This window comes from Schistocerca cancellata, chromosome 4, assembly GCF_023864275.1.
Source record: "Schistocerca cancellata isolate TAMUIC-IGC-003103 chromosome 4, iqSchCanc2.1, whole genome shotgun sequence".
NCBI classification, from domain to species: Eukaryota; Metazoa; Arthropoda; class Insecta; order Orthoptera; family Acrididae; genus Schistocerca; species Schistocerca cancellata.
This window is the reverse complement of record NC_064629.1, coordinates 410965495-410991382: the sequence shown is the minus strand read 5'-3', so window position 1 is coordinate 410991382 and position 25888 is coordinate 410965495. Positions and strand designations below refer to the sequence as shown.

At 39.6% G+C, this 25888-nt stretch overlaps 1 protein-coding gene across 9 annotated transcripts in view; it reads right to left on the bottom strand.

Moving 5' to 3' along the window:
* LOC126183366 (uncharacterized) overlaps positions 1 to 25888 on the bottom strand; it is a 505494-nt gene that overhangs the window by 135564 nt on the left and 344042 nt on the right. For 7 of the 9 annotated variants that reach the window (XM_049925289.1, XM_049925286.1, XM_049925287.1 and 4 more), the window contains exons 21-25: positions 24710 to 24796; positions 20122 to 20214; positions 19729 to 19794; positions 7954 to 8040; positions 936 to 1040 (exon numbers count right to left, since the gene is read on the bottom strand). In XM_049925289.1, coding sequence (XP_049781246.1) covers positions 936 to 1040; positions 7954 to 8040; positions 19729 to 19794; positions 20122 to 20214; positions 24710 to 24796 — 438 coding nt within the window. The remainder of the gene's footprint in view (positions 1 to 935; positions 1041 to 7953; positions 8041 to 19728; positions 19795 to 20121; positions 20215 to 24709; positions 24797 to 25888) is intronic. The other 2 variants (XM_049925290.1, XM_049925294.1) reach the window with 2 other exon arrangements.

Here is a 25888-nt window from a genome sequence, read left to right as displayed (position 1 = left end):
CTAAAATTTTATTGCACCTGTGAAAAGACAAGCTGACCCACTTTCAATCTTGCTAAAAATCTCATTCTGTGTTACATCTTGCCCAATACATACTTTCATACTGTAAATCCCAGGGAGTTCCATTGTTTATTGAAACACAATGCTGTGATGATTATATAATTGAGGGTGTCACAGTATAGAATGCAAATACGTGAGCTACAGGTAATGCCCATATGATCTGTTGTACCATAAAGAGTTACTGTTGAAAAATAAGTGGAATCTTGTAAAGTTAACAATTAGAATGTGAATAGTACTGCTTCGAAATGCACTTGTGATCAGTTCAAATCCTTCATGTCGGACAGCATAGACAGATATAATAATGAATGACACACCAAATAATACACTGGCCAAACACACTGAATGTCTATTTTTCTCCTAGGACCTCGGTTGTGGCACTGGTCCACCTGTGGACCAAAGGTTCTAAATACAATCCTCCATTTGATAATCTCAAACACTGCTAAAGTATGGCTACCTAAATACGATCTTAAGTAATGGAAGTAAAGATGTTAAAAACTTCAAATGTGCATGACTTAGCTCACCTTAACCTTTCTCTTCACACACAACAATCAACAACCACACTCCAGAAGCTAGTATCTCCCCTTACCCATCTCTCCCATATTCCCCCCCCCCCTCTCTCTCTCTCTCTCTCTCTCTCTCTCTCTCTCTCTCTCTCACACACACACACACACACACACACACACACACACACACACACACACACACACCATTTTTACAGTTTCTGGCTCCACTAGCTGAATTGCAGGATAACAGTTACTAAAGAGCTTATTGAAAAAATGGGTTTTATTCTATAAGGAAGATTCCATGGTTATTAACTGGTGAAACATATAATAAGGTAACGTGTGCTACCTTAATTAATAAACAGTGGAAATACTTACAAGGTTGTCTTCAGCTTCATGAGACAAGTGAGACAAGGAAGCTTCTTCAGGGCTTATGTTAATATCTCTTTTGAAACTGGAAATTTCAGTTGTGTAATCAGAAGTCTGAAATAAAGACATAACACAGTTCTCTATGTACACAGCTATATACTGTAGTCTTCCAAAATTACACTGAAGAACCAAAGAAACTGATACACCTGCCTAATATCGTGTAGGGCTCCTGTAAGCATGCAGAAGAGCCGCAACATGACGGGGCATGGACTCAACTAATGTCTGATGTAGTGCTGGAGGAAATTGACACCATGAATCCTGCAGGGCTGTCCATAAACTTATAAGAGTACGAGAGGGTGGAGGTCTCTTCTGAACAGTATGTTGCAAGGCATCCCAGATATGCTCAATAATGTCTATGTCTGGGGAGTTTGATGGCCAGCGGAAGTGTTCAAATTCACTTGGAGCCGCTCTTTAGCGATTCTGGACATGTGGGGTGTCACATTGTTCTGCTGGAATTGCTCAAGTCCATCAGAACGCACAATGGACACGAATGGATGCAGGTGATCAGGCAGTGTGCTTATGTACATTTCACCTGTCTGAGTCATATCTAGTCTTATCAGGGGTCCCATATCACTCCAACTTCACACACTGCACACCATTATAGAGCCTCTTTCATCTTGAACAGTCCCCTGCTGGCATGCAGGGTCCATGGATTCATGAGGTTGTCTCCATACCTTTACACGTCCATCTGCTCATTACAATTTGAAACATGACTTGTCCGACCAGGCAACATGTTCCTAGTCATCACCAGTCCAATGTCTGTGTTGACTAGCTCAGGCAAGGCATAAAGCCTTGTGTCATGCTGTCATCAAGGGTACACGAATGGGCTTCGGCTCCAAAAGCCCACCGGCCGCGGTGGCCGTGCGGTTCTCGGCGCTCCAGTCTGAAGCCGCACTGCTGCTACAGTCGCAGGTTCGAATCCTGCCTCGGGAATGGGTGTGTGTGATGTCCTTAGGTTAGTTAGGTTTAAGTAGTTCTAAGTTCTAGGGGACTGATGACCACAGCAGTTGAGTCCCATAGTGCTCAGAGCCATTTGAACCATTCCAAAAGCCCGTATCAATGACGTTTTGTTGAATGGTTCACAAATGTTGATGGCCCAGCACTGACATCTGCAGCAATTTTCAGAAGGGCTGCACTTCTATCACATTGAATGATTCTCTTCAGTTGTCATTGGTTCCAGTCTTGCAGGATCTTTTTCCAGCTGCAGCAATGTCAGAGATTTGATGGTTTACCGGATTCCCGATATTCACAGTACACTCGTGAAATGGTCTTACTGGAAATCCTCGCTTCATCGTTACCTCGGAGATGCTGCGTCCCATTGCATGTGCACCGGCTATAACACCAGGTTTAAACTCACTTAAATGTTGATAACCTGCCATTGTAGCAGCAGTAACCAATCTAACAGCTGCGCCAGACACTTGTTGTCTTATATAGGCACTACTGACTGTAACGCCACAATCTGCCTGTTCACATATCTCTGTATTTGAATGCGCATGTCTATACCAGTTTCTCTTGCACTTCAGTGTATATGCATCATACTCAATACACAAGGATTAGTATTACAACATGAGACATAATTCACACTATCTTCAGTTTGATTTCCAGATTCCTTTTGTTGGACAATTTGAAACTCAGTGGCCCACTTGGACACTGAAATACTGAGTTTCACATTACTTAGGATGAAATTATGAACAGGAAGTGCAATACATCCACATCCACACCTGCATCTGCACCTGAATTTATACACATTCTCCACAAGTCACCCACAGTGCATGGCAGGATGTACCTGCTACCAACATACCTTTCCCCTTCCTTTCCTGTTCCATTCTCAAATGAAATGGAGGAAAAAATGACTGTTTACATGCCTCCGTATGAGCCCTAATGTTTCTCATCTTGTCTTTACAGTTCTTAGAAAAGTACCCTACCAGTGGACATTGTGATGGAGGCAGAAGTCCTGGTGTGGGCAGCACAGCAGAACTGTGCAAATATCTACTATATAGGTTGCACGCGACACATAGTATGGGCATATACATTGACAGAAGTGTTTACCAGTGAGTGGCAGTAAGCCGGGTGGGAAAGTGCTTACACTGATTTCAACCACCACATATCTCGCCTTGCACTTCATGTCAAGTATTGTTGTAGACTGTTCAGTCATCACTCGCATGCTGAGTTTATAACTGTACATGCGTACACATGGTTTTGGCCAGTCTGCTTCCCGTAGATTGACTCACATGGAGAGTTTTCATTTCCTCTCACAGGGTTCTGTTCCCCAGTTATAATTGAGCCACCATCAGCCCATGAAGTACCTGTGTCAACAGTGTAGTGCAGCAGCATTGTCACACACATGCAGAAACTAAACACACAATGTATATTGATAGCTAACGATATGATCTGCAGTCAGCTGCAAATGTTTGTTACCTAAATTTTCTCAATAGTGTTTTGCAAAAACAACATCGTCTTCCCTCAAGGAATTCCCATTTGAGTACACAAAACATCTCAGTAATACTTGTATGTTGATCAAATCTACCAGTAACAAATCTAGTAGCAACCTCTGAATTGCTTCAATTTCTTCCTTTAATCTGAACTGGAGGGGATTTCAAACACTCAAGCAGTACTGAATAATGGGTCACATTAATATCCCATATGCTGTCTTCTTTGTAGATGGGCTACACATTCCTAATATTCTCTCAATAAACCAAAGCCAACCATTTGCCTTCCCTATAACTGACCTTACATGCTAGTTCCATCTTGTATTGATTCGCAACATTACACTTAGACGTAACTGTCAAGCAGCACACTACCGACGTTCTATGTGAAAATTACAAGTTTATTCTTCCTACTCACCTGCATAAACATACTTTTTTCTACAATTAGAATATGGTGGCATTCATTACATCAAATAGAAATTCTATCTAAGTCATCCCATAGCCTCCCACAGTCACTCAACAATGATACACTACGGCATCTTCAGCAAACAGATTACAGATTGCTGTTCACGCAATTTATGTACACAGAGAACATGAGTAGTCCAATCGTACTGCCCTAGGACACCCCTAACAATGTCTTTGTCTCTGATGAACACTCGTCACCCAGGACAACTTACTTGATTTTATTACACTCCTGGAAATGGAAAAAAGAACACATTGATACCGGTGTGTCAGACCCACCATACTTGCTCCGGACACTGTGAGAGGGCTGTACAAGCAATGATCACACGCACGGCACAGCGGACACACCAGGAACCGCGGTGTTGGCCGTCGAATGGCGCTAGCTGCACAGCATTTGTGCACCGCCGCCGTCAGTGTCAGCCAGTTTGCCGTGGCATACGGAGCTCCATCGCAGTCTTTAACACTGGTAGCATGCCGCGACAGCGTGGACATGAACCGTATGTGCAGTTGACGGACTTTGAGCGAGGGCATATAGTGGGCATGCGGGAGGCCGGGTGGACGTACCGCCGACCTGGGACCGGACCGCAGCGACGCACGGATGCACGCCAAGACCGTAGGATCCTACACAGTGCCGTAGGGGACCGCACCGCCGCTTCCCAGCAAATTAGGGACACTGTTGCTCCTGGGGTATCGGCGAGGACCATTCGCAACCATCTCCATGAAGCTGGGCTACGGTCCCGCACACCGTTAGGCCGTCTTCCGCTCACGCCCCAACATCGTGCAGCCTGCCTCCAGTGGTGTCGCGACAGGCGTGAATGGAGGGACGAATGGAGACATGTCGTCTTCAGCGATGAGAGTCGCTTCTGCCTTGGTGCCAATGATGGTCGTATGCGTGTTTGGCGCCGTGCAGGTGAGCGCCACAATCAGGACTGCATACGACCGAGGCACACAGGGCCAACACCCGGCATCATGGTGTGGGGAGCGATCTCCTACACTGGCCGTACACCACTGGTGATCGTCGAGGGGACACTGAATAGTGCACGGTACATCCAAACCGTCATCGAACCCATCGTTCTACCATTCCTAGACCGGCAAGGGAACTTGCTGTTCCAACAGGACAATGCACGTCCGCATGTATCCCGTGCCACCCAACGTGCTCTACAAGGTGTAAGTCAACTACCCTGGCCAGCAAGATCTCCGGATCTGTCCTCCATTGAGCATGTTTGGGACTGGATGAAACGTCGTCTCACGCGGTCTGCACGTCCAGCACGAACGTTGGTCCAACTGAGGCGCCAGGTGGAAATGGCATGGCAAGCCGCTCCACAGGACTACGTCCAGCATCTCTACGATCGTCTCCATGGGAGAATAGCAGCCTGCATTGCTGCGAAAGGTGGATATACACTGTACTAGTGCCGACATTGTGCATGCTCTGTTGCCTGTGTCTATGTGCCTGTGGTTCTGTCAGTGTGATCATGTGATGTATCTGACCCCAGGAATGTGTCAATAAAGTTTCCCCTTCCTGGGACAATGAATTCACGGTGTTCTTATTTCAATTTCCAGGAGTGTATTTGAAGGGACTTCAAGCTCCTCACATATCTGTGAACCTATTCCAGATGCTCAGACATTAATTAAAGTCTGCTGTGGGGCACTATGACAAACGATTTCTGGAACTCCAGAAACATGGAATGTACCTGTTACCCTTCATCCATGGTTTGCAGTGTGTTACGTGATAAAGTGTCAAATTGAAATTTGCAAGAGCGATGGTCTCTCAATCGCTGCTGATCTGCAGACGTAAGTTTTTCTGCCACATGGAAATTTATTATATTCAGGAAATTTATTATATTCAGATTTAGAATAAGTTCAAGAATTCTGGAGTAAACTGATGTTAAGGATATTGGTATGTAATTTTATAAGATCATTCTTTTGACCTTATATACAGGAGTCACCCCCACTTTTTCCAGTTGCTTAGAACTTTGTGCTAGACAAGAAATTTGCAATAAATCCAAGCTAGGTAAGGAGCTAACTCTGAAGAGCACACACTGTAAATAAGCACTGGAATTCCATCTGGACCTGTCGACCTATTTGTTTTCAAATCTTTCAGTTGGTTCTTACTGCTGGGGATGACTATTACTATGGTCTCCATACTGAGGTCTGTGTGATGGTCAAATGATGATATGACTGTACATCCTTCTGCATGAATTTCTACTAATTTTCTTGAACCAAAAGTACCAAAATTTCTGCTTCCTTGATTTTTCCAAATTTTGTTATTAAACTATGGTGGGTCTTTTCAGTCCTTAATCCACGTACTCAGCACATACTTCTCCAGAGCATGATCTGCAATGAGTTTAAACATTGGCCATAATTTGTCTACATCCATCATACTGGAACTAAATTATGTCCATGCATTGTCTATGTATGATCCTAACAACTGCTTATCTGCTCTTTCTAGCATAAATACTCTCCTAGCCTTCTTGATGCAGTTATTAAGTTTAGCAGCCATAGTCACAATGATGACATTAAGTTAACTAATCCCTGTCTCTATACTGACAATGTTGATAAGATCAGACCTGTACGTAGTTATAAGGGATAAAATATTTCCACTGCATGTGAGTTATCACATTAGCTGCTGCAGACAATTTTTGGAAAAGCTATGTTCAGAACTGTGTAGCCATTTCCTGCATGTAGTGGACTCCTGACCTGTTTAATGTAATCTTGAAATCCAGAACCCTATGGCACAAGTCGAAGAACCTGCAACTTATACAGTTGCAGAATCGTCTGAGCCTTTGATTAAGATCCTCCCCTCAGCTCTGTACTGAAGGACCACAGTTGATTCTACAGGTTATTCTGTCAACAATAATACAGACTGTCTTAAGGAAGGAAGTTTTAAGTGAATTTTTATCTGCTTTTTTAAATAGATATATTTTGCATTTATTTTTGGTAGGTTTGACTGTTCAGTTTAGCTACAACTACCTTGCAGTCACTAATTCCTGTATCTGTCAAGATGCTCCTTATTTGGTTGGGATTATCTGTTGCAGAGGTCAAGTATGTTTTTGCAACCATTTATGCTTTGAGCTGAGTTACTAAACATGGTTTTCCAAAATTCCTTCACATGATGAAGTAAATATCTCAGAATTCGAAACCAAGAACAACTGCCAACATTAATAACTTAAAAGTATATATCCTTGGTGTAGTGAACCAGGTTAAAACACTTGAGAAAGGCAAGGCTTCATGTACAGATTGTACACCACTCCGATTTCTTTCAGAGTATGCTGATACAATAGCTCTGTACTTAGCAATCATATACAACCACTCACTCATAGACAGATCTGTACTCTGCCACTGGAAAGTTGCACAAGTGAAACTAACACCAAGAAAGGAAAAAGGAGTAATCCATTGAATTACAGATCCATATCACTAATGTGGATTAGCAGTACGATTTTTGAATACATACTGTGCTCGAGCATTATGAGTCACCTCAAAGGAAACGACTTACTGACAAATAACCAACAAGGCTTTAGAAAATATCATTCTTAAATTGATTCCACATTTTCAGATTTCCAGAAAGTTTTTGACACCCCTCCTCACAAGCGACTTGTAATTAAATTGTGTGTCTATGAAGTATAATCTCAGTTGTGTGACTGGACTTGTGATTTCCTGTCAGAAAGGCCGAAGTTCATAATAACTGACAGAGAGTCATCAAGTAAAACAGTAGTAATATCTGGCATTCCCCAAGGAAACGTTATAGGCCCTCTATTGTTCCTGATCTACATAAAGGATCACAGGAAAGAAATAATATGCAACATATAGCAGCTAAGTTTAAATACATAGTTCAATAGACTAACACATTACTGGCTCATCTTTAAGATTTAGCTAATTTCTGAGTGATGGATAGTCCAACAACAACAATGCTACATAACGGGGTTACAGCTCCTATTAAACAAAACCATTCCTGTTATTAGGATTGTTACTTGAAACAACACAGAAATTGAAAATCAAAGTAAACACAACTTTCAGCAATGCAGCCATGTAACTAACCTCAAAATAAATACATCAATAAATATTATACTAAAAATACTAACCAAGTCATGTTCCTCAGTATCAATACTATCTTCTTCCTTCTCTTCGACTGCAGATATTTCACAATGCTGTACAGGAGATGCATGCCCCTGAAATGCAGAACTTCCTGCAATATCTGACAATGCATTGTTAACTTCTAGGCACAGTGCCACTTTTCCTGGCTGTAGAAATATCACATCCCGCACAATAAGAAATTGTTTTAGTTCAAATGGCTCTGAGCACTATGGGACTTAACATCTGTGGTCATCAGTCCCCTAGAACTTAGAACTAGTTAAACCCAACGAATCTAAGGACACCACACACATCCATGCCCGAGGCAGGATTCGAACCTGCAACCGTAGCGGTCACGCGGTTCCAGACTGAAGCGCCTAGAACCGCACGGCCACACCGGCCGGCTTTGTTTTAGTAACTGAAATATGTACTAGTGTACATAGCACCCACAAACAATAAAGTGGAAGGTTTACAAGTTTAAAGATTATTAGAGTGTGCACTATATTAAAAAAACACAAAAATTATTTTTTGAGTGAAGAGTTTCATAAATTGGAAGTAGCCTTCATCATGAAACAATATTATTTGCAGATGATGCTATTCTACATATTTGGGAACACTATAATAACATTCTTCAGAAGTTCAGGTACAATAATTTTGCTACCATAACAACCCAAATCAGTTCCTCATACCGTAAGTATTGATTCCATATCCACTGATAAACTTTTTCAAAATCAGAGAAAGCAGATGGAAATAAGTTATTATTGTTATAGTCGTATTTCCTCCAAAAAACACATTAAGTCTGTTTGCCATTTATCAACGCAATAAGTTCAGATTAAAACCTAGTGCAGAATATTTGCAGTGCACTTTTTTTATACCATTGACCTGCAATGGAGCCTCAATACAGCCAATACATGACAAGGAGATATGCACAGAAATCTGTAACATATTTTTACACACAATGATGAAATAATAATCAAGAAACTTTTCTTCACACAGTTTTAAGTATGGAACTACAGCTGAGACAGCATAAGAAGATCCCCGACAGCTAGCAGTGCTGTTTTCAGCTTCCAACTGTGACTCGCAAACAGCTGGAGTTAGCCTCCTATAGAGCTGCGACAACACTGAGGCATTACCAAAGAGATGTTCACATAATTGAATTATGTGACTGGTTGAGGTGGGAAACCACCACACCCAGGACTTTCCAACTGTCACAGATCATCTTAATCTGCCTTGACTACAGCTAACTTCGTCAAATTTCACTGCTGCTGAACAAATTATATGAAAACATAAGGGGGAAACCTATTTATGGTATAAACAGTACTTTAGGATGATAAGCACACTGCCTACATCACAGTAAAGCTGTGAACAGTCCGAATATTAGTTTGAAGACCTCAGTACTTTATTAGGCATGGTCCCCTCAAATTCTTTCAACCTTTGAACAGAATTATCCAGGCAGTGTTGGGGGGCATACAGTTTAACTTCTGACAATTTACATTTTCCACACATGATACTCACTGACAGAGGTGACAGGAGCAGTAACTGAGAGAAAAAAGTTCTTGGACCAACTATGGACCTTTGTATGTGTCTGACACTTACCCACTGATACACACTGTCATATGTCATATGCAATATTAACTCAGAAACAGCAGTACAGCACTATTTAATAAGCTGGAAATTTATATACTGAGACAGTGCAGTGAACCTAATATTTCATGCCTTTTGTTGTTAACAGAATACACTTGTTTGCAAGGAACAGCTGTTTCCATAAAGACAAAGCTCAGTAGCTGCAGAGTATATTAAAGTGTTTCGTTCAGAAAAGTAGACATTATTCTTAAGCAAACATTTTCAGTTTCCAGGAGAACTGAAAACAGTCAGTAGTAATCGACATATTTTGAAGTTTAGTTTCACAGCTCTTTCCTTAACAAACTCCTACTCTCTGCAAAAATATCTAAGATTCATAAAACTGTAATTAGGATCACCATGGCTCAGTGATTAAATGGTTTAGGTGTCAGACTACAAATATAAAGTTCTGAGGTTCAAACTCCAGTGAATCTTACAATGTTTTTATGTCATTTTTCAGTTATTTCACCTCTGGAAATGATTTGTATACACAGAATAGTAAAGTGCTTCACAGTTCAAACCCCACATTAAACTGCAGCTCCCCATGGCATTGATTGGGTAAGGAAGAATGCAAGGACATACCACCTCCAACACAAGCATGCCTAGTAAATTACTGTGCAGTTTAAACCAAGCATCGGGTTGATGACACATTTAACTTTCTTTAATAGGCTTAGTCACTTGAGGTTTAGATAAAACTAATCTTAAAATGATGTCTCATGACAAGGAGGCCAATCAATCGTGATGTGAAAGAGGGAAGGAAATTTAGGATTTAACATCCTATTGAAAAATGAGGTCATTAAATATTGAGTATGAGCTCCAGTTGGGGAAAATTGGGTGGGAAATCGGCCGTGCCATTTTCGAAGGAACCGTCCCTGCCTTAAGTGATTTAGGGAATCTACGAAACACCTCAATCTGAATGTGTACAGATACACTGTTCTCATTTTTAAATTTATTTAATCATTATTAAATTTATTTATTCTTCACTTAATTTAATGATGTGTTTTATGACTGAGTGTGTATGATACACTGGTATCCCAAAATAACATACAAAATAAAATGAAAGGACTGTCAATGCCACATATCAGATAAAAACTAGATTTTAGTGCAATGTGCAATTTAAAAACTATATCTAACTTTCACATTCAACAGTTATTAATGTGGTGTCACTGCCAGACACCACACTTGCTAGGTGGTAGCCTTTAAATCGGCCGCGGTCCGCTAGTATATGTCGGACCCGCGTGTCGCCACTGTCAGCGATTGCAGACCGAGCGCCGCCACATGGCAGGTCTAGACACACTTCCTAGCACTCGCCCAGTTGGACAGCGTACTTTGCTAGCGATGGTTCACTGACAAATTACGCTCCCATTTGCCGAGACGACAGTTAGCATAGCCTTCAGCTACGTCATTTGCTACGACCTAGCAAGGCGCCATTATCATTTGCTATTTATCTTGTGATGCATGTACCGTCAGACCGATGTTCACCAATTATGAATTAAAGTTCAGTATTCCATCAGCTACGTTCTTTGCTACTATAAATTTCCTTAACTATTCCAGACCTCACGCCAGCCTGCGTGAGCTTAAACGCGTGCCTTTCGGCTTCCTCGCATAGTGGCTTGGCTGTCTTGCCAAGCCTCAATAGTTTGACGACGAGGATTTTGCGTTCGTCTTGAGTTTGCCCAAATTTACTTGTGTCATGGCTTCGCCACAATCTCCAGATGTACTGTCCGAATTTTATCGCTTACAGAATCAGCAGACGCAGGCCTTACTGAATGCCCTTGGACAGCTCATCCAGGGTCAACGTGCACTGCAACATGATGCGGCAGCCGCCGCTCCATCGCTACCGCAGCCACAACACACAGTTGCACCACCTTTTCATCCTTTTGATGCGGCACTGGAAAGCTGGACGGAGTGGTCACGCCAATTTGGATTCCATCTCGCTGCCTACAGAATTCAAGGTAATGAGCGGCAGCCTTTTTTGTTAGCATCAGTAGGCGTCCAGACGTACCGTGTGATAGTGAAATTTTTTCCCCGACGCGACGTAGCAACTCTGTCCTACGACGAAATTTTGTCTGCATTAGACGCATATTTCAAAGAAACAGTCAATGTAGTTGCAAAAAGGTATACCTACTTTCGTACAAAACGTACGGCCGGTCAGACTAATCGGGAGTGGGTTGCAACCTTGCAAGGCCTTACTAGGGATAATGCTTTTGAGTGTCAATGTGGACTCCCTTATTCAGATACTATGGTGCGTGATGCAATTGCACAGAACGTTTCTGATGTTCGTATACGGGAAAAGATTTTGAAACTAGTCAATTCCTCCCTTCAACAAGTGATGGACATATTGGATCGGCAGGACACACTTGACTTTGCTCAGGAATCATTTGAAACTACGCCACCTGTGTGTCACGTTAACCGGCCCCCCGGGCGAGCTGCACGGAACAGTAAACAGTCCTTGCGCCCGGCCGTGCCAAAGCCGCCTGGCTCTCAGCCACGTGTCCCGCACCAGCATGCATATGCAGTGAAATCATGCCTGTGGTGTGCTACCAGACATTCATGTGAGAATTGCCCATCACGCCAAGCTATTTGCTTTTTCTGTAATAAAAAAGGACATGTTCAATGGAACTCTTGCCCGCTCCGGACCATCTGTCGTCTTCGCCCGTCGGGTGCTCTGGCTCGATGGAGGTCGACCCTTCGGCACCTCCTGTCTCTCTACGGGCGCATACACTGCATGTTGGCGTGCACCCTGGACTAGGTTTTCAGGCGTTTCCTAGCTCCCCTCGGACCGAATGGCAGGGCGCGAGTGGCACAGCCTCGCCTGTTGTTAGGCTCCCCACCTCGTCGCATACGTCAACATGGGGTCCTCCCCATGGCGGGCGGAAGCCTTATAATACAACTGTACGCCGATTTGCAGGGGAGGAATGTGGTGTCACCGCCAGACACAACACTTGCTAGGTGGTAGCCTTCAAATCGGCTGCAGTCCGCTAGTATAAGTCGGACCCGCGTGTCGCCACTGTCAGTGATTGCAGACCGAGCGCCGCCACACGGCAGGTCTAGAGACACGTCCTAGCACTCGCCCAGTTGGACAGCCGACTTTGCTAGCGATGGTTCACTGACAAATTACACTCCTATTTGAAGAGACGATAGTTAGCATAGCCTTCAGCTACGTCATTTGCTACGACCTAGCAAGGCGCCATTATCATTTGCTATTTATCTTGTGATGCATGTACTGTCAGACCGATGTTCACCAATTATGAATTAAAGTTAAGTATTCCATCAGCTACGTTCTTTGCTACTATAAATTCCCTTAACTATTCCAGACCTCACGCCAGCCTGCGTGAGCTTAAACGCGTGCCTTTCGGCTTCCTCGCATAGTGGCTTGGCTGTCTTGCCAAGTCACAACAATTAATTAGTGGAATTAGGTGGTCATCTGTATAAATTTTCTCTGTTGAATAACCAGGTTCGATTCCTGGGTTGGGGGTTTTCTCTGCCCGGGGATGGAGTGTTTGTGTTGTCCTCGTCATTTCATCATCATCATCATCATCATCATCATCATCATCATCCATGACAGTGACTACATTGGACTGTGAAAAAAATCGGACTATGAAAAAATTGGGACTTTGTACAGGCACTGATGAGCGCGCAATTGAGTGCCCCACAAACCTAACATCATCATCATCTGTTGGATAATATTCTACAGTAATCAATTACCAGCAGCTGCATGGCAAAATATCCAGTAAATCTAAAACTGAAATTTTATTTCCTACTGACGACACATTTTTGGATATATGGAATCCTTGTCTATACTGACAAAATCCAGCAATAGGATGACTGCTACAACAGCTGGGTACTGCTCTTAATCTCATGAGGATAACATCAGGCAAGAACAGATATCTCTCCCACATACATAGCTGGCTTGGTGTTGTATTGGATTAGAATTATGTATAGGATGCTTTTTAAAGTTTGTAAATTATCACTGAACAGAGTTTGAACATCTCTACCTCTATGACTGGGCTCACTAACCAGCTGGAAACTGCACAGATTGAACAAAATACTATGAACAACCGCTTAACATGGTACAGGTCACTTATGATATCAAAAATAGGCTGAATGCTTAGTGATACAGCTAAGTATACATGCTAAATGATGGTTGTACAATTCCTCACAAAGAAACACTTTAATATCCTTGAGATGCTGCATGATGGTACTGATCCCTTAATGGTTTTTCCAGCGCAGATCACTTGCTGGGAAAATGCCTGGGCCACTGAATGAAAACAAACAGTTTCACAGGTACTTTTCCTTTCAATGCGGCCATAGGAACCACTGTAAGCACTGCACAACACACTTTTTGCCCTCTGCATGAAGATAGGTGATCACTGACAACTGTCATATGCTGAATTCATATTTGATTTTCAGTTTTTCTCCATCATGTACAGTTTCCTCTGGATATTGATTTCTTTTCTCTGTTATAGAAATATTCTTTAATTTAATTGGAATAAGTTTCAATTCACATGCAACTCAGGAACTTTCTTCTCTATTTTATTCTGATCTCTGTGTCAGCTATCATAAAAGGAGTCACAATTTTGCCTTGTGCTACCACATGGTGAGTTTTCATGCAGTTTTGACAAAAGAGTATTGGTGCTGTATTGTAATGGCAGTCACTATTGTATCGCATGTTATGCATATGTCAAGAGTGTGATATATGAGTGTATTCTGTCAGAAACTTCTGGACAAAATATCCAGATATGTGTAAATAACCTCAATATCTTTGTTACACATGTGGGGAATATAGAGTAAAGAGCCAAAGTCATAACTTACTCATGCAATTAAGAAGGTGTACTACAGTAAAAACTCATTTTTATGTTGCCGCATTTTACGTTTTCCTCTTTTTTTATATTCAGTTTTGTCGGTCCCAACAGAAGTCCTATTCTCTCAATAAAATGCTTTCCCATCATTAATGAATCCATGTTACATTTCCCGCATTTTAAGTTTCCTTTGACATCAATTTTTATGCAGAGTTCTGCTAAAAGTGCATTATATTCCTTCTCAGAGTCAGCCCCCCCCCCCCCCCCTCTGTTCCACTCGCAGATCATTAATTTCCCTATTTCCCTTATCTTTGAATGGTGATCATTGCACGATTTGAAAGTTGGTGGTAATAATATATGCTCTACATCCTCAGTGAAGATCGAATTTTGGAATTTAGTGAGCAGCCCCTTCCGTTTAGCATGTTGTATGTATCCCACTTCAAACTTTCTATGAGATTTGTAATGCTCTCGAGATGGCTAAATGTACCAGTCACGAATCTTGCTGCTCTTCTTTGGACCTTCTCAATCTCTTGAATCAGACCGAACTGGTAAGGGTCCCATACAGACGAGCAATACTGCTTGGAACAAAGCAGAAAATGCAGACTATACACAAAGTTACTGATCATGTAATGTAGTGTGGTAAGAAAGATTTTCATTGTCAGCGTGTTGAGTCAAGGCTGCCAGTATCGTAGGTTAGCAATGTTTGGAAGGGTGGGAAAGTGTGCTAAGTCACTGCCTTAATGACACACATGATCTGACGATAGTGACTCTAGTAGGAACTATTCTTCTGCTCCTTGTGTTGCATTACAAGAGCTTTAATTTAATTTCACAATCCTTTACACAAATAAACACTGCTTTTGAAGATAGCTGTCTCTATAATAGGCTTTCGCAAACAGTCGTTACCTCTGCATGAAATATGCTAATCTGTACTATGCTGGCAGTCTTAGGTTGGTATGACTTGATGTCAGACATACACATTCCTCCTCAAGATGCCCCATAACATGACGACAGTGTCTGTCCATTTTCTCACCCACGACATACCCGAGCCAAGTGACCTCCTTGTTGGCAATAAGCTGTAGATTTCCTGCCAACTGTTCTCCATTTATGAAAACTGCCAACTTTAGTGTTTTACACAATACTGTGTTTCAAGTTTTATTTACTTAATTTTACAATGATTATCAATAATAAGTCTCACATTAGAACATGAATATCATTTTAATTTACACCGTTGGACACGATCAGAATGAAGAGGGAAACCCAAAACCCACGTACGTTTGTGTGTGTGTGTGTGTGTGTGTGTGTGTGTGTGTGTGTGTGTGTGTGTCAGCACTTGACCACTGCTTTTGTGACTGATGCTTTGTATAGTGTGGAGAGACAAGCAGAGCTAACTGCTGTTAGAAGGAAACAAAAACAACTTCTTCAGATATTTTAAATAGACAAAATTTAAATTGTTTTAATTTAATATTCTGAATGACATAAAGAGAATGACAGTACGACCAATTTACTCATTTTCATTTGTTGTATTTCCTATGCTTCCTTGTACTTTATACTTTCCTACATTTTACTGTTTTTTGCGTCTGTCCACCAAAAAGTGTTAAAATAGGGTTTTGGCTGCACAGTTGGGGACCAAGGTAAGGCCTTTCCTCCTTATCTTTGTTGTGACACATGTGCAAGCAACTTGTGTTAGTCGTTGCAGGGTTCTTGAACATCAGTGTCATTTATGGTAACAAAACATGCTGCAAACAGAAGACAATGACTGCTACTTTTGCTTGACCAAGGTGAAAGTATAAACTGCAAAATCAAAACTATATACAAACCTGCCCTCAGCCGTGAAGACAGTTCCTCATGATGCTTCTCCATCTCCTATGCCACCAAGTGATTGGACCATTGATGAACAACTTATAGAGATGTTATCCAATAACAGTGGGAACAAAACAGCAGCAGCAACCAGTGTAACACATGTTGTTCCAGATCAAGAGTATTTGCCACCACAATCAACATCACCACATCACATTATACCGGGAGAACTTAATGAACTCTGTTGGGACTTGACTCTGTCACAGGCACACCCTGAGTTACTGACTTCGTGACTACAAGGATGGAATTTGCTCATTCAGAGAGTTAAAGTGACTTCATATTGTAGGTGTCAGAATGTGTTTGAAACAACCTTTTCCTTTTCCTCCAATGGGTTTTTGTACAGCAGTGGCATCAGCCATTTGTTTGGAACACTGTGTCACATTCACAACCCTAAAGAATGGAGACACTTTACTGATTCCTCAAGATCAAATTCAAAGGCAGTCCTCCTCCATAATAGTAAGAAATATCTCTCAGTTCCAGTCCGATACTCGATTAACATGAAAGAGACTTATGAAACTTTGCGAGTTTTACTCAGTTACTTATACTATGATATGTATAACTGGAAACTGTGTGCAGATCTGAAAGTAACAGGATTATCAACTGGTATGCAACCAGGTTATATGAAGTACTGTTGCTTTCTGTGTGAGTGGAGCAGCCACAACAACAAAGAACATTACTTACGTAAAGAGCAGGCTAAGTGAAATATCTACATTCCGGGTAAGAGGAGTATGTCATATAAATCGTTAGTAAACTCTGAAGATGTAGATCTCCTACATCTGTATATTAAAATGTGGTTAACACAGACATTTGCGAAGACGCTGGACAGAGAAGGGAAAGCTTTTGTAAATCTGGGAAGAAAGACTCCCCACTAAAAGCAATGCAAAGATTAAAGAGGGAGTATTTTTTAGCCACCAAGTACGACAGCTTATGCAAGATACAGATTTTGCCAACTCATTAAGTGAGACTGAAAAAGGTACAGGGAATGCCTTCAAGTCAGTGTGTATGCAATTTATTGGAAACCACAAATCTGATGACTATAAAGAGATTGTGAATAACATGATCACATGTTTCCAACATATGAAGTGCCATATGGCACCAAAATTACATTTGCTTGATTTTCATCTAGACTTTGCCCACCTCAAACTTTGGGGGATATAAGTGATGAACATGGGGAATGCTTTCAACAAGACATTGCAGTAATGGAAAAGTGGTTTGTAGGGTGGTGGAACTGCAGCATGTTAGCAGATTATTGTCAGTCCTTATTTGCCATAACCAGGAAAAGAGAAAAACCATAATTTTATTCAAAGGGAAGACCACAAGTTAAAATGACTTCAACAGTGAAACCACAATATGACCACTGTACAGTATCCATTATTCTCCGGAGTGGATTGAAGATATTTTCCCTTGCATTTTCATTACGTCAAGATTCTATGATAAGAAACAGCGTAAAAGTAGACTTCGGACAACAAATTATAGTTTTTTTTTTCTTTAAATAGCACTTCGGCAATGGAAGTTTCATTTATACAGGGTTTGTTACACTGTTTTCATACATGCAGTATTCTTTTAACTTACATCAGGGTCAGGAGAAAGTTTCTCAGAAAGTATCTTGTTATAGCTTATAGGTAACAATTTTCTGTAACTAGAGAAATGACTATCTCAAGTAAACAATGCAAAAGTAGTATTTTTAGTAATTTAATGTGAAAGTATCATTTTTTTGCAAAATGTAAACAGATTTGTCAGTTTTACCATTCCCATGTAAACATGTCATAAATATGTGGGCATAAGTTTAATAATCTTGATAACTGAAAGGTATTTTAATATTGTGATTGGATCCTGATTTTTTCTTCAATGTTGATTTTCTAGTACAACCTAAAAATGACTTAACTTCCCACACAAATAAATGATGGCCTACATGTGACATCAGTCAAAAATAACCCATTTCCAATTAACTCCACTACAGTAACAGTTTTAAATGCTATGTCACATTTTCTGCCACTTTTGCATGAACCAGAAATAATGTATTTTCAAGATATCTCTAGTGTGTTGTATCAATTAAAATGTATTTTTTCATAATATGCAAGAAAAACCACATTGGCATTTGAACCTATTTCTACACTGTAGAAAATTCAAGCCTCTAACAACAAATGTTTCTATCTGTTAGCACAGCATGGCTCATAATGCAAAAGGCATATGGAACATATTAAGTAATGACTAATGATGTAATAAAACTAAAAATCAGTGTATATATACCATATGTGATCAAAGTATCTGGACACCACCACAAACGTAAATTTTTCATATTAGGTGCATTGTGATGCCACCTACTGCCAGGTAGTCCATATCAGCGACCTCAGTAGTCATTAGATATTGTGAGAAAGCAGAATGGGGCACTCCGTGGAACTCATGGACTTTGAACGTGGTCAGGTGATTGGGTGTCACTTTTGTCATAAATCTTTGTGAAAGATTTCCACACTCCTAAACAACCCTAGGTCCACTGTTTCCAATGTGATAGTGAAGTGTAAACATGAAGGGACATGTACAGCAAAAAAACATATAGGCCGACCTCATTAGTTGACTGACACAAACCGCTGACAGTTGAAGAGATTCGTAATGTGTAACAGGCAGGCATTTATCCAGACCATCACACAGGAATTCCAAATTGCATCAGGATCCACTGCAAGTACTATGACAGTTAGGTGGGAAGTGAGAAAACTTGGATTTCATGGTCGAGCGGCTGCTCATAAGCCACACATCACACTGGTAAATTCCAAATGACGGCTTGCATGGTGTGAGGAGCGTAAACCTTGGACAATTGAACTGTGGAAAAATGTTGCGTGGAATGATGAATCATGGTACACTATGTGGCAATCCGATGGCAGGGTGTGGGTATGGCGAATGCTCTGCGAACATAATCTGCCAGTGTGTGTAGTGCCAACAGTAAAATTCAGAGGTGGTAGGGTTATGGTGTTGTCGTGTCGTGGGATTGCACCCCTTGTTTTTTTGCATGGCACTATCACAACACAGGCCTACATTGATGTTTTAAGCGTGTTCTTCCTTCTCACTGTTGAAGAGCAATTCGAGGATGGCAATTGCATCTTTCAACATGATCGAGCAACTGTTCATAATGCACGGCCTATGGCACAGTGGTTACACAACATAAAGTCCCTGTAATGGACTGGCTTGCACAGAGTCATTACCTGAATCCTATAGAACACCTCTGGGATGTTTGGAACGACGACTTCATGCCAAGCCTCACTGAGTGACATTTATACCTCTCCACAGTGCAGCACTCCATGAAGAATGGGTTGCCATTCCCCATGAAACCTTCCAGCACCTGATTGAACATATGTCTGTGAGAGTGGAAGCTGTCATCAAGGCTGAGGGTGGGCCAACACCATACTGCATTCCAGCATTACCAATGGAGGGTGCCAGGAACTTGTAAGTCATTTTCAGCCAGGTGTTCGGATACTTTTGATCACATAGTGTATATATATATTGAATTCTTACCGAGTCATCTGGATCTACTGTGTAGTCTACTATTGTTTCTTCTTTCACAAAGGAAGTCTCAGATTCCTGAAATGGGGTATATCAATTAGTCTTCCACATTGTTTTATGTTTAGTGGTGTTAACCTTAGAATAAAGGGTCATTCTTCACAGCAAAATATGAATTAAACTCCCCTCCCCTTTTTCGAAAGGTTTACAGGTGTTAAGTAAAGTAACTACTACATCACTAAGCTTCAAATGATTGTATAATGATTGAACATTTCATTGTTTCAGCTTATTTCCATAAAAACCTTAGTATAATATGTTAGTTTAACAACAGATCTCACACCTCCACATTTTTGCACAATGTAAGAGAACAGCAACTGCTTTCACAATCCAAACATAAAATATACTTACATCGTCCTTCACACTGTCTAGAGCAGCAGTTATCCCTTGGTTTCCTTCAGTATCAGTATCTGAAGCACTAACTACAGCTGGACAATCAGAGTTCTGAAATCAAGAAATACTTATTTTCATGAGATATACTAAAAAAATAATAACAATTTGTGGGGTACTGTAAAGCCTCATTTAACACACTTCCACATGTAATGACAAGGATTAAAATCTTACTGATCTGCTAGCACTTCACTTTATACTACAACAGAGCATGTATCAACATTCTTAGTGTTATATGACCACTCCACACTTTTCTTTGGATTTTAAGTGACACATATTACTTGAATCTATTTTCATAACAAAGTTGAACAACTACTTTTTCTTCTACTTCCTCATCTCTTCTTTACTTTCCATTTTACGCTGTGTATTACAAGCTACGATTCCCATATTTTCCTCAGTCTTCCCGGCTCTCATTTTCCTTTTGGTTCCTATTTCTTTATTTTTACTGGTAATTTTTCATTATCCATTGTTTGTAGATGTTCCATTCAACTTCTATTTTCTTCTGACTCTTCTTCTACAGTGCATACATTTAGTTCATTTCTGATTATATCATCACTCTTTTTGGGGTTCTATACTTAAATCTGGAAAAGCAGAATCCTTATAGGATCACTTTGTGCAGATGACACTACTTTTACAATACCAAGAAGGACTTAGACAAATTAAAATCACGAAGTGAAGAACAATTACGAGTATTTAATGACTGGTTTGAAATCAATGAGTGAAGAATCAAACCTGACAAAACAATAAATATTCTATTTAGTCTATGTAATATAGAAAGAGATACTAAATCAGCAGAGCTCCTTGGTATTCACCTTGGTTCAAGATTAACTTGGGAGACACATTCAAATTTTATACACACAAAAACAGCAAGGGTCATTTTTGTATTGGGTAAACTTAAAATTTATGTTAGTGATAATATTACACTTACTTCATATCATGCATTCTTCCACTGTTTATTATACATGAAAGAAATAGGTACCCTCAGAAAATAAATTCACCTACATGAGGTATGACAAAGAAAACATACACCTGCAACTAGACATCACATGGGATGTGTATGCGAACAAGGAACAAAAAAATTTCCCAGATTTCCCAGTTAAAAATACTCTTTTTCCCAGGTGAAAAAACACATTTTCCCCAGGTGAAAATACACTTTCTTTGTGGTAAGTGACAGCATACTTTCCCTCAGACATATAAAACTTATCTATCCTTTAAAAGGTAAAGGTTTTATACACAAGTGTAGAACTTTCCACATTTTAGGAACTGAATCCCAGTAAAAAAAAAAAAAAAAAAAAAAAAAAAAAAAAAAAAAAAAAAAAAAAAAATGCATTTTGGAAAGATCTTTGATGCGCAGCAACATGTACACTGCATATTTTCACATTACAAAAGTATAAATACAAATTTCATCAAACTCAGTGGGCTAGTTTTCGAAACACTGAAATTGAGATTGTGGTGCACTTCTGTCAGCCAATCATAGCTTATGTCACCTTATCCCACCAGCAAATGACAGCAGATATTCAGAGCATATGGCACATTATGTTGTCAGCTGATACCAACATCACTATTAAGTAGTGTGAACACACAAATAGGAAAAGTTCATGGCTTAAATCAATATACATACAGTACAGGAAAAAAAGCTAAGCTTTCACATATAATACTGTTTTTTTCCATGTCTTATCCTTTACCTTTACAATGTATTAAACACAAATGTGCCAGTAAAATTTTAAATGATGACATAAATGTCTGGTCTTTTAGGCTGAAATATTTTTTAATTGACTGGTCCTCAAAGTGTCAAGTTCTGAATGAAAGTCAAATGCTCTGTCATTTAAGAAATTCATCGCACAATCTTACATGTAACATAATTCATCTTGGATAAAAGAAAATTTGTTTTGAAAGTAACACTTCTCAGATCACCACTCACAATATTTTCCCCACAACCTGTTAGAAATAGGTTGGTTTGAGCAGTTGCCAAAGAGCACCAGATGACAGGCATTGCTGCATATGCACAGCTAAAATTACGCAGGCAGCCTGTGTTTTGTGCTTGTTCTGCTCATACACCTTTCGCTGATTTCTGTTTGTAATTTCATGTCTATCACATCACCACGTGCAGCAGTGGGGCATGATGTTCGAAGAGGAAATACAGAATATTTGTACTAAGGACAATTGTTTTATACATCCTATCCAAATAAGGAATGCAAAATTACAAATCAGTTCTTGGAACAATATTCACTTCAAAACTAGACTTAACAATTCAAAGTACCCTAATATTTTGCTATATGGTAACTTTAACATAGTTTTTTTTTTTCCATAGTGTTTTTAATCAAATTTATGTGCACACAGAATTGCAAAATGCTAGTAAGAAGGAATGCAAATTTCTTGCAAAAATAAAATACATAAATAACAATAGTTGTTTCTATACACTAGAACTAAGAACAACAAGCTTTTCATGACCTTTTCAAACTGTATAAAAATTAACTAGGTTACCTGTAAAGCCAAGAAACTATAAATTGGCAGAACTAGGTTACTTGTGAAGCCAAGAAACTGTACAATTGGCAGTTTATACTCTACTCCAGGAGTAAATATAAAGCCTTGTGACGAGTTATGATGATAAAACATGGTGAGCTCCCAGTCTATAATTTATTGAAGAATGGCAAGCATTCTGTAACTTTAAGATGTAAACAACACAAATTAAGAAATAACGAGCCTAGTGGAGGTACCAGGCAAGTTTTGAAACATGTCTTGTGATCAAAAAACATTGTGTTTCATGGAAGGCAGATATGTCAAATCCTACTAAGATTTTTTACAGTGTGATTTTCCAGTAGCCAATTTTCTTGGCATACCAGTAATGTATTGTCTCATTTTGGTACTTTATTATGGCATAATGCTTTACAAACAAGAAGATGAAAATACGTACTTGAAATTCAGCGAACAGTTGAAGTTAGCTAATAGTGTGGAATGAAACACTTCACTTCAAACAAATTTACTGCCTCCATGGAAAAGTTTAATAAAAGCCAAATTTCTTTAGCAAACTGACAAAAATAACTTCATTGCTCTGCAAGCAATTAATGTTTGATCGCCAGAAATGTGGAAATAAGATGAAACCAGAAAACTGGAACTAATACCATATTTTAGCCTTCTGTAACTATGCGAATGTATTTTAATTCATTTGATAGCTCCCATCCACAGAAATCCATTTACTTTCATCTGGCATGAGAGTTGTAAACAAAGAGAGAACAGCAAAATCATAAAATCTAAAGACAGGTTACGTGAAGACGACTCTCCACTGCAACAGATTGCTCCCTGAATGCGAGAATCTGGAAGTTTGGGTGCACCAGAAAAAATTTTCCGGGTAGCATCCGGCTGCTTGCAGCTACTGCTTACGCATTTAACAGCCACACTTAAAGAAGCAGGAGGCAGCCCTGCTCATACACAACTTCAGCTCAGTGCATGCACAGGAACCCGATGGCACCTGCTCAAATAAACCTAATTCAAACAGTTGTGACGCCACATTCATTGAAAGCAGTTTGTTGTTACAAAGTATTGCATAGTCTTCGTCCCAAAGATTTTGACACATTTTGCTGTCAGCAGATGCTTGTGTGTGCACTGTTTTGTTGTTGTAAATGGCACATTTTCTTTGCAAGTTAAGTTTTATATTGATGTCTTCTCCTGTTTATGTTTTTTTTTGCTGCAGTATTATTCTGCAGTAGGAGACTAAATTAAAATTCTTTGTTACAGTATCAATTCTTATCAGTCAAAATTACAAAAAATGTAACTCAAAACTAAAACAATGAAAAATTCCTGGAATTCTAAAAAATTGCCAGATTTTTTCCTGTTTTCTTCTGGATGAAAAACTTCCCGGGTCTTTCCTGGATTTCCCAATTGTCCTGGAGCGTATACACCCTGACCGGAAGAGAATTAACATCTACCAGTATTTGGCAGTTAAGTTTTTTGATTCATTAACTTTACAGGCATATGATGTGTTACACTGTCTGCTTTTAAAAATATTACAAAGAAATGGCTGAAAGATAAAGGTTTTTATACTCTTGAAGATTTTATACATGCTGTAAAGATCATCTTATCTACTGACACTTGTTTGTGAGAATCTGACAATCCTGTAGACCTGAATTGCAAATATTTTAACCAAACATGGTGCAGGTCACATTCTTTATATAAAGTCTCCATGTATTTTCTACATATTTGTTTTTATGTACTGTAACTAATGTATTTCTGTATGTCAAAATCAAGAACATTGTAAAATCTTTAAAGATGTAATAAAACGATTTTATTTTATTTGATTGGACTCGATTTGTTATCCGTCTGTCTGTCTGTCTGTCCATCCAACTGTTAAGACCTCTTTTCCTCAGGAACAGGTAAAGGTATCAAGTTCAAATTTATGAAACATACCAAGGGCTATAGTCCCCTGGTAGTGTGAAAACTTTAAGCTTCTGAGTCAAAGCATTTATGTCAACATATATCTCATACCTGTATTTTTTGTATACTGTAATAGAAAAGAAACTGCTTTACCAATCCAGACATGAAATATACTTACTTCATCCTTCACAATGTCTACATCATCAGATATCTCTTGGTTTCCTTCAGTAACATTATTTGTAACTGTGGTTGGACAACCAGATATCTGAAACAAAGAAATAATGATTTGCATGAAATGCACTGAAAAAAAAATACAATTTGTGAAGTAATGTTCAGCTACATTTAATGCACTTCTATGTACAACAACACAGATTAAAATCTTAATACACATAAATCACTGCTAGCATTCTCTTAATAATACAATGGAGCACGTACACGTGTCAACATTCTTACTGGTATATGACCACTGCATACTTTTCTTCGGACTTCATGTGACACACACTTCTTGAATGTATATTTATTATAAAATTGAACTACTACAACATTTTCTTCTACTTCCTCTTCTCTTCTCTTCTTCACTTCTCACTTTAGGTTATCACAAATAGGTATGGTTCTCATCTTTTCCTCAGTTTTCCAGGGCCTTGTTTTCATTCTGGTTCATATTTCTTTACTTTTACTGGTAACGCTTCATTATTCATTCTTTGTAGATGTTCCATTCACCTTCACCTATTTTCTTCTAACTCCTCTTTTAAATTCCATATGTTTAGTTAATTTCTGATAAAACCATATCCTTTTTTTTTCCTGTGCCATAGGCGGTATAAAAGTGGAACCCTTGTGAGATCACATCACTTTATTTTCTCTCACTGTCCATCCAACTGTTTAAGACCCCTTATTCACACAAACAGGTAAAAGTCTCAATTTCAAATTATGTCACGTACAAAAAGGTATGGTCCCTTGGTTCTGTGACAATTTTAAGTTTCTACGTCAATGTAATCAAAAGAAATAGCCATATATGTCAACATACGAGGTCTGTTCAAAAACTTCCAGAACTTAATCCACAGAATTTTTCTTCACTTACTTTGTATTTATTGTGCATGGTCTGCTTTAAAATACTCTCCTCCACAATTGATACACCAATTCCAACAACACTTCCACCTCCAAAAGCAGTCTTGGTACACCTCTTGCTGGTTTGGGTGAAGTGCAGTCTGCAAATTTTCCTTTCTCTTGTCTGTAGTTGCAAATCTTTGTCCTTTAAATAGGGTTTTCAAATTTGGAAATGTAAAAGTCCACAGGGGCAAGGTATGGAGAGTATGGATGATGAGGCAGCACAATGATTTAATTTTTTGTGCAATAGTCA